The sequence below is a fragment of the Saccostrea cucullata genome, unplaced genomic scaffold, assembly GCF_032062105.1.
Source record: "Saccostrea cucullata isolate Sc308-1 unplaced genomic scaffold, CSIRO_AGI_Scuc_v1 ctg1104, whole genome shotgun sequence".
NCBI lineage: Eukaryota > Metazoa > Mollusca > Bivalvia > Ostreida > Ostreidae > Saccostrea > Saccostrea cuccullata.
Window position 1 is genome coordinate 1 of NW_026934094.1, and position 14,572 is coordinate 14,572.

Below are 14,572 nucleotides of genomic sequence, written 5' to 3' on the forward strand. Positions count from 1 at the left end.
ATAAAACAATGTCTTCAACATGAGTGCATTTACATTCTTTATAAAAGTTTAATCATGCTACTGAATAATGATATGAATTGACATGTAACCCTACGTACACAGAATATTAAAGACTGTTGATCCATTGAGCGATATGTTGTTATTGGTGGCGATGCAGAGTAACACTTTTCCATCATGGTGTCTCTCAGCCATGAGTTCCACATTTCTTCCTGTCACGTTGACCAATGTATCCCCGATATACCACTGTATTGTGGGAGGAGGGTAAGCATTGTTATTGACTGAACACGTGACTGTAGTTTTTGTTCCTTCAGTCAGCGTAAGAGGGTTGTCTTTTGGTATGATTGTCAAATTATGGACAAAAACTGTAATGTGTGAAAATATAGGTAATTTACCAGTACAATTTGTATTTGATTACTTAGCTCAGTTGAGCTCAAGGCTCAAGTGAGCTTTTCCCTTGCTTGTCGTGGTCATTTCAAGGTCATACCTTTCTCAATTGGAGTAATTAAAAAATTTATGAAAAATAAATTAATCTTTCTTTTAAGGACAATTGATAGAATTTTTTTTGTTCCTTAATGAAAACGTAAAATGGTGAAAATAAGAAAATTTATATAGGCTGATTTTTACCATTCTGCTTATCCTCATAAAATTAACCTGGCTTGGTTTATTTTTGTAAATTAGTTTATACAGTGTATTACTCGTTAACAGTAAGATAACATTTTTTCTGAAATTTGTTTTCATCTGTAAACCTTCACTGAGTGTGATTTGTATATATTTGTAATTTTATTGTAGTATAAACAAATATTTTCCAAATCTATTCCAAGACTAAGGAGTAAAAATTCAAAGAATTATCCATTTTTCTAAGCCTTTTGGGGTGATGTTTTAAAAGTAGTCTTCGAAAATCGTTTCACAACAAACTCTTGTAATCCTGATCGCCATTTAATGGGCTCTTTTATAACCTAACCTGCCTTACCCAAGTTAGTATATTTCTATGAAGCAGAATTTATTCAAAACCGTCTACATGAGAAGACAAAAACACTAGTTGGGCCCTCAAACTGATATTCGGATATCGACGATTTTTTGTGGACTCTTTATATCTAAATAAACATGAAATAAATGAAACCACAGAGGATACCATATGTTTCATTTAAGCTGTTTTACTGTGTGACGATAAAGGTTAATTAACAACGAAATTGTATGACAAATAAGATGAATCCAACTTTCCCATCCATGGTCAACTTTTCTTATTTATGTAGTGTTACCCTTCTTTCATCTGCTTGTGGTATTTACGTCTCCTAATTTATCCGCTTTTCAAGAGTTTTGCTCCCAGTACGGTCAATTTTAAAGAAAGGTAGTCTTCTCACTGATAAGATAATTTTACAGGGATTTTAACTACCTTGTTCAAAATGGACATTTCTTAAAGGTACTTGGAAACAGATATAAAGTCATTATTTTCTCTATAATATTACGACTTATATATTTTAAAAGCATTCACACAAAAATTGATTTAAAATATTATTTCATATTAAAAATATTAAAATTTCAAATTTTTGTTCGGGTTTGATTGACACATCTTTGCACTTTCACAAATTAATTTCATTCTTTATCTTTGGGAAAAGTGGCAATCTTGTTGTGTATAAATGAAAAATATTAATGCTATAATCCAGTAAATTCAGAGTAGACATGTTGGAAAGCAAAACAAACACACAATATATTGTCAGTCCGTGCAGTTGTGGTAAGCAGAGTGTGATGATTGAACGCACCCGGTAAATTATAAACATCAACAATAACAGAACTCGTTCCTTGTTTACAAAAACTGTGTGCATAACACAAGTTATTTGCTAAACTCTGTACGCAACTCTTAGTTCGGAATGACGATACTTGTGAAGTAGTTTTACTTTCTTACATTTCTACTATGGATAAAATTGTTTTTCTGGATAAAAGTTTTAATTTTTTTTCATTTATACACAACAAGATTGCCACTTTTCTTAAGGATTAAGAATAAAGTAAAAATTTGTGAAAGTGCACGCGCAAGGATGTGTCAATCAAACCCGTCAAAAAATTTATAAAGTTTTAATAACTTTTAAATGAAATTATATTTTTTAATGTATTTTTGAGTGAAATGCTATTAAAATATATTAGTCAAAATATTATAGAGAAAATATTGACTTCAAATTTGTGTCCAAGTACCTTTAATTTCTATGGTCTATATAATGACCTTGTTAGCAGATATCACCTATCATTGGGTCGCCTTTGAAATAACTTGTTTTATACAAAATGTAAGGCATTTTTAATACTTAATTGACTACTGAATGTTCCGTCTGCCTGAACAATACATGGGGCTCAAAAGTCGTCTGCAAATCTTCCACAAAAATATGTTTTAAAATATCTATTAAACAGGCTCAACTAGATTTAAATGAAACAACAGTACTACATGGAAAGAAAGTCAATACATGTGTAGATATAGTCACCACACCAAAAAAAATTCAACACACCACTACATACCTTGTGCTCTGCACAATAAGCCAAAAGTAAGAAACACGGAGGTAATTAAGACAGACATATTATTGGGATATTAATGAACTGATGGGAGCATCCATTTTTACCATGGATTCTTTTTGCATTTGTTCTTTGGTATTACAAAAACTTCCTGGTTTGTATCGCTATTTAAGCGTGACTATTAAAAATAATATAACTTTCAATGTATGATAAGATATCCCAGCCCAGCCACCATTTTTATGACCTCCATATTAAGGCAAACAAAAGACCAAATTTCATGAATAACAAGTCATTGAATTCATTCATTGAATATTTGTAAGGGTTCTGAAACATCTATTTATAGTTTCAATTATCACCAAAAAAAGTTATTTTACTCTTAGACTCCTGATCCCACCTCTAGAAATCCTGCAGGTAGGGGGGGGCATGTTTTATGTCATCTTCACAATTTTTATTGTATGTAGATTTTTTGATATCGATCTCTGTTCGGTATTTTCACCTTTATTCACTGTGAAAGTGTAACTGACTGTGGCCAATCTCTAAACGTAATGTAACGTGTGCCCAGCCGAGAGGTCTATATGGGCAATAGGGAACGTACCCGGTTACACCAGGGATTTCTGCAGTGCAGTAATTTAGACAAATGATCTGTATTTTGTCCACTAGGACACAAACTTAATCAATATATTACGATGATTATTTAAACAATTTACTTAATCAATATATTTACTATGATTCGCAGAAGAAATTCAAGGGACAATTTGACTCCGGACCACTTGTCTCACCCCTAACCAATGTCCCGGACAACTGGCCCAGCCAAGGGTCCAGGTTACTAAACCAAAGGTCTCTAATCAACTGGCGTCTCCAGTTCACTTTGGCACTAGGGTACAGACTTATTCGGCCTTTATTGCTAAACTTTCTATAATACCCACATAAACCAAGGAAGGACCTCACCTCCGTTGCACTTGTTGGCACTGGCCAATTCTTCACACTTTCTATCTTTTCAGGGTCTGTCATTATTCCTTCTTCAGAAATAATGTGGCCCAAGAACTTCACAGATCACTGGAACAAATGGCATTTCTTGGCTTTTAGTCGTAGCCCAGCTGATTGAAGTCTGTCAAATACTTTCTCCAAATTGGTCATCATTTCAATGAAGGTTTTACCCATGATGATAATATCATCAAGGTAGACCAGACAAACCTCCCATTGTAATCCTGCCAATACCATTTCCATTAATCTTTCGAATGTGGCTGGTGCACAACAAAGTCCGAAAGGCATAACCCGGAACTGAAACAAACCATTACGTGTGGCGAAAGCCGTTTTATGCTTGTCCTTTGGATCAAGTTCCACCTGCCAATACCCGGAAAACATATCCAGAGTGGAGAACCAACTGTATCCAGACAATTGTTCTAAGGATTCATCAATCCTGGGCAGGGGATAGGCATCTTTAACTGTACAAGCATTAAGACGTCTATAGTCTACACAGAATCGGAAAGTATTATCCTTCTTTTTCACTAGTACAATTGGGGAGGCCCATGGACTTGTCGAAGGTTCTATGATATTGCACTCTTGCATCTCATCAATATTCCTTTCAATTTCTTTTGCTCTACGTATGACCAATTTCTTAAACGAGGTAAATTATTGACAAGCAAGTTGATGAAACAAGAATATCAACAGTCTCGTTTAAAGTCATCATTTCGTAAATTCTATAATCGATACAATGACCTTGTCAGGAAATACAATTTATCATTGAATGAAATGCTGACTGACGTTTTTCTTACCAATTGTTAGTCCATTATTTATACACTGAATTGACCACGGATTTTTTCCGTTATTTCCTGATTATGACAACGAGCACACGGCGGGTGTGACCGGTCGGCAGGGGATGCTCACTCCTCCATGGCACCTGACCCCACCTCTGATGTTTCGGAGGTCCGTGTTTGGTCTGCTCTTATTTTGTATATTTGTTTAATGGACGTTGAGATTGAATACTGTTCGTTATTTCCATATCTTTCTTTGACAAGTGTGCAGGAGAACGGCGAACGGGTTGTTTCCAGTGTCTATCTTGTGATTGACGATATTAGTTTTTCCAAGATCATTGTTCCTTTTGCAAACAGCGATTTATACTTCCATAGAAAAGATTTCACTTCTTTTGCTTGTTTCTTTGTAAGATGCTTTACAGATTCTTGATACAGATTGTCTATATCGGGCCGCTCTGCTGGTTCACCGGCATAGTTTGAGGTAACCTGTTCAGTTTCTTGAAATGTTCCTATCTCTGTGTTCTTGTACACCACCTTTGGTTCAGACTCCACATTCAACAATCTCACTGGCACAATATAATTCTTCATTGGTTGAACACAAGTTCTAGTAGTCAATGGCCTATTTGCTTCCTCTTTTTCTCTTGGTTCTACAATACCTTGGGTCTGTAGATGCTCCTCGTCAAAGGTACATATTTCCCCTGGTATAATTAGTTCACTCCGGGGTGGTATGCTGACCGTTTCTTCTGCTACAACTCTATAACATCCAATTTTTCCTTCATACACAAGAGGGATACTTTCATCCTGATGTAACAAAAGGTGCCGTTTTGCGTCTATTATCATATCGAAACGTCTAATCCCAGAATCCCTTCTACCTGAAGATCAGCTACCAAGGCCAATGTCTTTATAGGATATTTCCCAATTGCCATTTCGATATTGACTTTACCTTCCAACTTTAATTCATCACCATCTGCAGTGTAAAGTTTCATTCCAGCTTCTTGGATTTCAAATGACAATTGGTCTTTCACCTTTTCCCATAAAGTTGTTGACAGCATTGTAACCGTAGCCCCTGTGTCTACTAACATTTTACCCTTAACACCATTTATCACTGCATAAACAAACATTCCAGCTTCGTTTGAACAAGAACCAAGTTTGCCAGTCAGCTGTACATTCAAACCCTTATCACTGTTTTTCCTTTTGGAATCGCTACCCCCTGAAGTCTTCTGGCTATAATGTGCATTTTTCTTGTTTTTCTCTGGACAATTTCGCTTAAAATGTCCCTTTTTATGACAACTATAGCATTCTATCATATCCATGCTTTTTCTTGATAGAGGTGACTCTTTGTAAGACTTTCTGTCCCCTTGGCCTCTGCCTTGTCTGAGCTCTTTGATTTTCTTGGTCATGGCTGCCATATTTTTCTCCACTGATGACATCCAGTTCTTCATTTCCATATTGAAGGTTTCGTTATTTGTAGTTACCTCTTCTCTCAATTGGTTTTGATAACCTTTTTACCCCCTTTTGTCCTCTGCTCTAAGATATGCCTCAAGTTCTACTGCATGTTTAATGGCATCATTTAGATCTTTTGGGCGCGCTTGCTTGATCCTTATTCGCATGTCTGAGTCAGGCAAGCCATCTTAAAATTGTTCCATGGCCAAAGTTTCCCTTACCTCAGATGGTGCTTTAGGATAGGCCAAATTTGCCAATCTTCTGACAGCCTGTCCTAATTCAGGTATGGTCTCTGTGGCTCTTTTACGCCTCTCCCTTAGCTGAACTCTGTAAAATTCAGTTTGGTTAGGTGGTGCAAAACGCTCTTCGAGAGCCTGTACAAGGTAATGGTAATCAGTGTTGTCTCCTGACAAGTTACCAAGAACCCCTTGAGCCTGAGCCCGAAGAGATGCTGCGAGAAATAAACCTTTCTCCTCTTCTGTCCACTCATTAAGTTTACTGACCGTGTTAAAATGAGTCTTATAATCCAACCACGATCCACTGCCATCGTAGGTTGCAGCTTTGACTTCCCTTCTACTCATTTTCTTTGTTGCAATATCTTGGACAACTGGTCCACGGTGATGCCTGTATGTTACATTACCACTATCGACTCTATCCGCCATGCCCTCTCTGAAGGTTTCATCATTTCTAGCCTCCATTTCCTCAGGAAGCCTAACCTTTGGATGACAGCTAGTACTCGATCTATTTGGCTCGCTATCTGGAAAATGATCAGCCAAAGGACTCCTGGGAACGACAGAGGATGGACCACTGGCAATACCAGAGTCGTATCTACCACGGTTCTCATATTCACGAGACCTTGGTGTTGAGTGTATCGCACTTTCATGTTGCCGGATACTTGACTCTAGTTCTCTTATTTCTTCCTTGAGAAAAGTCAGTTCCCGATCTAACTGATCAGCTGACATTATAAACAACAATCTGATATCCCTAAAATTTTATTATGGAACCAAAAATAAACACACACACCCTCTTACTAACACTGCAGAAATCCCACCGCTGCCACCAAAAATGCTTTAACGTGTGCCCAGCCGAGCGGTCTATATGGTCAATAGGGAACGTACCCGGTTACACCCGGGATTTCTGCAGTGCAGTAATTTAGACAAATGATCTGTATTTTGTCCACTAGGACACAAACTTAATCAATATATTTACGATGATTATTTCAACAATTTACTTAATCAATATATTTACTATGATTCGCAGAAGAAATTCAAGGGACAATTTGACTCCGGACCACTTGTCTCACCCCTAACCAATGTCCTGGACAACTGGCCCAACAAAGGGTCCAGTTTATTAAACCAAAGGTCTCTAATCAACTGGCGTCTCCAGTTCACTTAGGCACTAGTGTACAGACTTATTCAGCCTTTATTGCTAATGCCAAAGCAACAGTGGTCGACCAGTTGACGCAACCTATACAAAAGGCTTATTCAGCCCTAAAGTAACTTGATTGTGACTCAGCTTATTCAGCGTCGTCACTTTATCTTATCACCAATACTATTTTATTTCCCTCACCTGGCCACTTCTTAGATCAGTCTGCTGCAGTAAACGTAACTGTACTGATTCCGAGATGGACTGACTGAATCTGTCAACACAATATACAGTCCAGTCCAATACGAAAATTCGTAATATTACAAGTTTTCGTAATATAAAACTTATATAACGATTTTTCGTAATGAAGTTAAATTACGAATACGAGTAATATAGTAGATTGTAAGAAACTATATTACGAGTTTTCGTAATCCAAGACAAATTCAAGCATTGCAAGAAATTGAGTGGTGGGTAGCAAAGTATGACGTCAGTAATATATCAGATTTCACGGCTAATAATAGCAGGCGGTCGGATTGGTCAGTTACGCCTATCAGAAAGCATGGAAACTCAAGAAGAAAGTATCGCCAGCGATGGGTGAGTGGACAATTTCTTTTATTATTCTTTTATAGGAATTTTCCCACGGATAAGACCAATTTTCCAGTAAATTTCAATATTCGCTCAAGCATGTAGCAAGCATGTAGCATTGGTCTATATCACCCGAACTCCCTACTTTTCTTCCGAAGTCTACCCTTAAAATCACACCCTCGTTTCATAATTCAACTGTTCGTGCAATTCGTATTAAAATACACAGAATTTCAAATCTCAGTAAGCGTCATACAAGTTATCGCCCGTGACATCGTATTAAACGCCATACTTTGCTACCCGCCACTCAATTTCCTACAATGCTTGAATTTGTCTTGGATTACGAAAACTCGTAATATAGTCTCTTACATCAGCTATATTACGCATATTCGTAATTTAACTACATTACGAAAAATCGTAATATAAGTTTTATATTACGATAACTTGTATTATTAAACCTTTACTGTAATTACTCTATATAAAAGTAATACCATAAAACCATCTATTTCCCCGAGAAGAGACAATTTCCCTCATCTGGAGACTACTCCCTGAAAACTCAGAGCTACTCCCTGGGACTACTCCCTAATGAATATTTATTAGTAATTTTGACCAATCAGAGTGTTCAGTGGGCGGAGCGTTCAAGGAATCTCGAGTCTGTGACGTCATGTTATTAGCAATGTAACTATGACGTCAAAACATTTCGACATGCGATGTCAAAATCATACTTGAATTCTAGCAAAATGAAGACAACGTTAATTCTTCGAAATGTCAGTGAAAAACTTTTGTAATTGGAAAATTATTGAATTGTTTTAGGACACGATGCATCACTTATCATACAGTCTGTTTAACATGCGTTTGTAATTATGCTTTTGCAATTTATCTTTAAAATGTCGGAATATCTGGTAAAAAAAAATAAATTGCCTATGATTGTTTCGGTATAATAAAACAGTTATGGAATGTGAACTCGAGAAATAGCAAATTTATGGTTCCCCTCGGCAGGAAACTATTTCCCTCGTCGGCTTTGCCGCCTCGGGAAATAGTTTTCTCCCTCGGGGAACCATAAATTTGCTATTTCTCTCGTACCCATTCCATAACTGTATAATATTACGCTTTCTCGTAATATTACGTTTTTTCGTAAAATTCAATATGGAGAAATGGTGTTCATTCTGCTCATTTACATATTCGCCATATTGGAGCTATAATGGCGGAAGATTCTATGAAGGATTATATAGAAATCTTACAAAAGATTCCCAATTTTTATATTCTAACTATTTCGGATAAAGTTCTTCCGCCGATCTTTTGTTTTTCCTTTATATTCTCTACCGGAAATAACAATGATGTTGATGCCAAAGTGAAAGTTGCGACCGCCTTTTTGATTTGAAAATTCGAAGCGAGAGTACACTGTTTTAATGAAGAAAAGAGAACAGAATTAGTGTTTTTATCATTTTTGGTGATTAAATGTAAGTTATTATTGTATGATGACAGAGTTCTTCCGCCGATTAATAGGTGCAAACGAAGGTCTATTTTTTAGAAAATAATGCAGTTATAAAATTGTATGAAGAGTTACGACCGCCTTTTAAATTTAAAAACGGCAATTTTTGCATTCGTCTGACCTACTAATTATTGAAACATACGGTATCATTAATTGCCAACGGACGATAACGCTAAATTCTACCCATTTAGATATGTCGAATGCTTAAAGAAATTCAAATAAAAAAGTCTTGCATGTTTTTATATTAAAAAATTAAAGAAATGGTATAATTTGAGTTTTTGCAGGATCTTATGAATATTATTGAGCAGTAAATCACGTGGGAGCAACCTCATGAATAAACTGCACGTCATTTCTCCATATGGGCGGGCGGAGTACGAATTTTCGTATTGGACTGGACTGATATTTATAGCATAGGACTGGTCTATTTCATGGTAGGGGAGACAGGTAATTCCAAGTCAAAAACCCTAACATCCCTTGTTACACTGATTGGAAATAACCCTGATTCATTACAGTAAGAAAAAGTACAATCCGCTTTCCTACAACGACATATAGATATCAAAGATTGGGAAATCTATGGAACGCCATCACTGCCTTATAGCATAAAACTATGCATTCATTATGTCAATCTATCATTACGTGATGTGAACATATCTTTACGTATTATCAATTTCTTATGGGGTGATGTAAAAATATCTTTACATCATGTCACTGCTGCATTACATGAAGTAAACACATTCTTCCATTATGTCAGCACTTTATAACTTGAAGTCCAAAGTTCATTATATGAAGTGAAAATATGTTCACATTGTGTTAAAACTTTATTACGTGAAATGAATGTTTCTTTATATTATTTCATTTCTTTAATATGTGAGGTCAAAATTGCATTACGTCAAGTAAATTGTGTTTTATAATTAAACTTATCATTACATGAAGTCAAAAGTCCATTCCTTTTTGAGAATGTATATGTCTATTATATCAAAGCATTATTACGTGATATGGATTTATCTTTATTTTACGGCGAGAGCATCATGATGTAAGGTGAACACATCTTACCTTTATGTCAGTGCTTTATTACGTGGTGTAAAAAGGTTTATAACATAATATGAACATATATTATGGAGACAGTCCCGATGTTCCATATTATGTCAACACTTTATTACATTATGTCAAAACTCCATTCCGTGATGTGGATATATAATTACGTTATGTCAACTCTTTCTTATGTGATTTAAAAAATATCTTTATATTGTGTTAACTCTTTATCATGTTGATTCCAAAAGTTTTGATGTGAAAATACATTTACATTATCTGAAAGCTGTATATCTAGTATAATAATGAATGTTGACGACCGAGTTTTAATGACTCGTAAGAGGGGGGGGGGGGGGGGGTCCCCATTGAGTAGGACGAATTATAGACACATAATATCAGCCCCCCTCTTTTCCCAGACATAACCTTATTTTAGAAAAGTATAGTCCACTAGGGGTAATGTAGTATAACTGAAAAAATATAGGACTGATCGAAGTCGGACCCCCTCTCCGAAATAGGATTTTCGGGCTTGGACAATTTTTTTGGCTTGTCGAGTTTTTTTCGGGTAAATAATTTTTTTCTTTCTGGCTGACATCCTCTTTCAACTAAATGCTATGTCACGGAATTAGTTACTGTAATTTTTTCAACCATTCCAAGACCAGAATTCTGTTACAAAAATCTACCAGTCCCTCTTCTAAATCAATTGAATATGCCTTAATAAGCATGCATTGGCACATATTTGTGGCGCATATGGGAATCTTGAAAAAAGAAGGGGGGCGGTATAGAGTTGGTGACGAAAGGGAGTGAGCGGAAAAACTCTCCGGCAGGCTTTATAGTTTTATAGAAAAAAGTTTTCAATTTAATTCAGAAAAACTTAATGTGAAAGTAATGCAATGTCCTACATTGTAAAACTGATAAATTTATTAATTTTATGTATATTTTGGTGACTAAAGATGGTAGGGCGGGATTTCTGCTCCCCCCTCCCCAACCCGCCAGTGCACGTGTGTTATTCGATATATCTGTATACACTTTAAAAAAGGAGAGTTAAAGACTGATAAAAGATATAGTGATCTGAGTAAGATCAGAAGTTTAAGATTTTTATTAAAAAAAAAACAATTCAAAAGAAAAAAAAATGCTGCACGACTTATATTTGATTTATTTAATTATCAGATAAAAGTAAATGCCATTGAATTTCGACGCGTGACTTTAATTCACAGTCGCAGTGTTAAGGCTTTGCAAGTTTCAAGATTGTCAATCATTTTTCGCTTAAAGTTTTCATTTAAAGATGCAATTCCCAAATCGCTGAGAATTTATTTTATGACAGTTTTCTCTCCCGCCATTTTTAGTGCTTTCGGAAAGCGGAAAATACGTTATGCTCAAATAAAGGCCGAGGATACCCGTGTTCGCATAACGTAATAGTGAATCGACATAATGTAGAAGAGTGCGCACAGTATGACATGAGCTTTTCACATCTGATATGAGATGAAATAGCCTAAGATACATGTATGCTGACAAGAGACTTAGCATTTTTGACACAATGTAAAGACACAATGACATAACGTAATAACGATTTGTCAAAAAGTAAGGGCAAATTCACATCATGAAATTGATTCACGTATTCATGTAGCATATTGAAGGCATAAAGTAGTTAAAGAATTGACCACATGTGACAATTTTTTCAGATAATGTAATGAAATTCTGACATCGTGTTATAGCGAATTGATATTGAGTTAAAGATAAATTCACATCATGTAATGAACTACTTAGACCAAATAGTAGAGAGTGCACATAATGTAATAATGAGTTGAAAATATATAAAAACATTTTTACACCACGTAAAATTGTTTTGACTTAATGTCATAAAGAGCTGATATAATGCAATGGAAGATTGGCATGTAATGTAATTAAAGTACGAGTTAATGCCATAAAGACTAAACATAATGTAATTGAAAGTTGACATAACGCAATAGTAGTGTGTGTAATTGTCATAAGGAGTTGACATAATGTAATGAAAGGTTGACACAATGCAATAGTAGTATGGACTTATGTCATAAAGAGTTGACATGATATAATGGAAGGTTGACAAAATGCAATAGTATTGTGAGTTAATGTCATAAAGAGTTGACATAATATAATGGAAGGTTGACATAATGCAATAGTATCGTGGGTTAATGTCATAAAGAGTTGACATAATATAATGGAAGGTTGACATATTGCAATAGTATTGTGGGTTAATGTCATAAAGAGTTGACATAATATAATGGAAGGTTGACATAATGCTATAGTATTGTGAGTTAATGTCATAAAGAGTTGACATAATGTAATGGAAGGTTGACACAATACAATAGTAGTGTGAGTTAATGTCATAAAGTGTTGACATAATGTAATGGAAGGATGACGCAATGCAATCGTTGTGTTCTGCTATAAGGCAGTGACGGCGTTCCATAGAAATCTTTTATTTTTGAGAAATTAAAGGCTTTTATATTTTTTCAATGGGAAGGGGGGGGGGCTCCACACTTCAGGTGCCTGTGATTAAACTTGCTTTATCTTATACAGGTACGTAATATCGGGGGAAATTGGGAAGGGGTGCCTTCTCTACCCCTCCCCCACTTTTTCCTTACATAACATTAGGAGTGTTCCCGGTTATATGTATATTGTACATGTCTGTACATGTGCTCGCAGTAAGTTTTGATTTAGAACAAAGAAAAACATGAAAAAGAATCTTAAAATCTTAGTAAGACAAGTGAAACAAAATGTAGTCACGGCCTTTCTAATGATCGTGAGCAATATACTTTGCAGAAGCAGCTCATTCCATTCATTATTCGGATTTTTAAAGGTTGTTTTTTCGTGTCTAAAATTATGTTAACCGGAAGTTTACTAATCGTCATGAAAATGTGAACACGTCAAACCAGCTGGAGAGAAGAGACTGATGCTAGACTGACTGGGGATCAGAATGCAGCCCAATTCACGTGATGGTCAACAGAAAGGCGGCATTGTCGATACCTGGTGGTATAGGTATATCCTACGGGGCGTCGGGACACTGGGGGATTGCGTAAGTTACGAGGTTAATTGGACATAGCATAACGTACAAATTGGATATTTTTTTTCCAGGCAAAATTTAAAATAAACAAAATTTTCTCGTAATAATTCAGATAAAAAAAGTACATGCGAAAAATCAGGGAAAACAAACTATATAGAAAATACGTCAATACCCAAATTTGCATTTCTAATTCAATTTCTTATATTTACATTTGCAAATTTTTCATTTATATAGATATCTAACACAACTGAAAGCTACGGAAGCTTATTGCTGCCACTTGAAAAAAAAATATTGTAAGTCGTACGTACGACATAATAAGTCGTACGTACGACATAGTAAGTCGTACGTACGAGATACTAAGTCGTACGAACGAGATACTATGTCGTACGTACGACATAATAAGTCGTACGTACGACATAATAAGTCGTACGAACGACATAATAAGTCGTACGTACGACATAATATTAAGTCGTACGTACGACATAATAAGTCGTACGACATAATAAGTCGTACGAACGAGATACTATGTCGTACGTACGACATACTAAGTCGTACGAACGAGATACTAAGTCGTACGTACGACATAATAAGTCGTACATACGACATGATAAGTCGTACAAACGAGATACTATGTCGTACGTACGACATAATAAGTCGTACGTACGACATAATAAGTCGTACGTACGAGATACTAAGTCGTTTGCATTGCACCAAGTAAAACCCGATTTATTTTCATGCATTTTTTTCCAGCCATCTATCAGTTTTAATTGTTTTATTAAAGAGTTTAATTGCGTTTTGCTTGAATCGGTATTCTGATTATAGTTGTCAATATTACAGTTTAAATCTCCGCATACAATCAAGTTCTCAAGATTCTTAGCATTTTTTCTTACCCAAGACTTAGTTGTGGTATAAAATTCTTTTCTATCCGATACATTATTTGGTGCATAGAGGTTTGCTATTGAAAAAGTTATATCATTAATTTTAAGATTTATCAAAATTTTCCTTCCGTCAGAAGACCTGTGATAGTTTATCAAATCATGAGGAAAATTTTTTCTGATTAATATAGAGACACCTCTACTAAACGCTGAGCTCGAAAAACAGTGAAAACTTGAGCCCATCCATCTGGCATTATATTGATACTCTCTCGATTCTATATAATGAGTTTCTTGTAATAATACAATATCTATGTCTAAATCTTGAAGCCAATCATATAAAACTATTCTTTTTTCGTATGTATTCAATCCCCTCGCATTTAAGGAGAAAACACTTAATAATGGGTTAGGCATAGTAATATTTGTTTAAAGCAAAAACAATACGTAATTGTGAAAAAGAACCCGTTCATCATAGTGAGAGTCTGAGAGAAAAAAGAGGTTA

The 14,572-nt window shown here is 35.5% G+C and overlaps 1 protein-coding gene across 1 annotated transcript in view; it reads right to left on the reverse strand.

Moving 5' to 3' along the window:
- Nucleotides 1-98: 98 nt before the first annotated feature.
- The window catches only part of LOC134239933 (uncharacterized), a gene marked incomplete at its 3' end in the record, with an annotated part of 54,380 nt that continues 39,906 nt past the window's right edge, over nucleotides 99-14,572 (reverse strand). Inside the window, exon 2 of the mRNA XM_062722063.1 lies at nucleotides 99-362. Within this exon, the coding sequence (XP_062578047.1) occupies nucleotides 99-362 (264 nt within the window). The remainder of the gene's footprint in view (nucleotides 363-14,572) is intronic.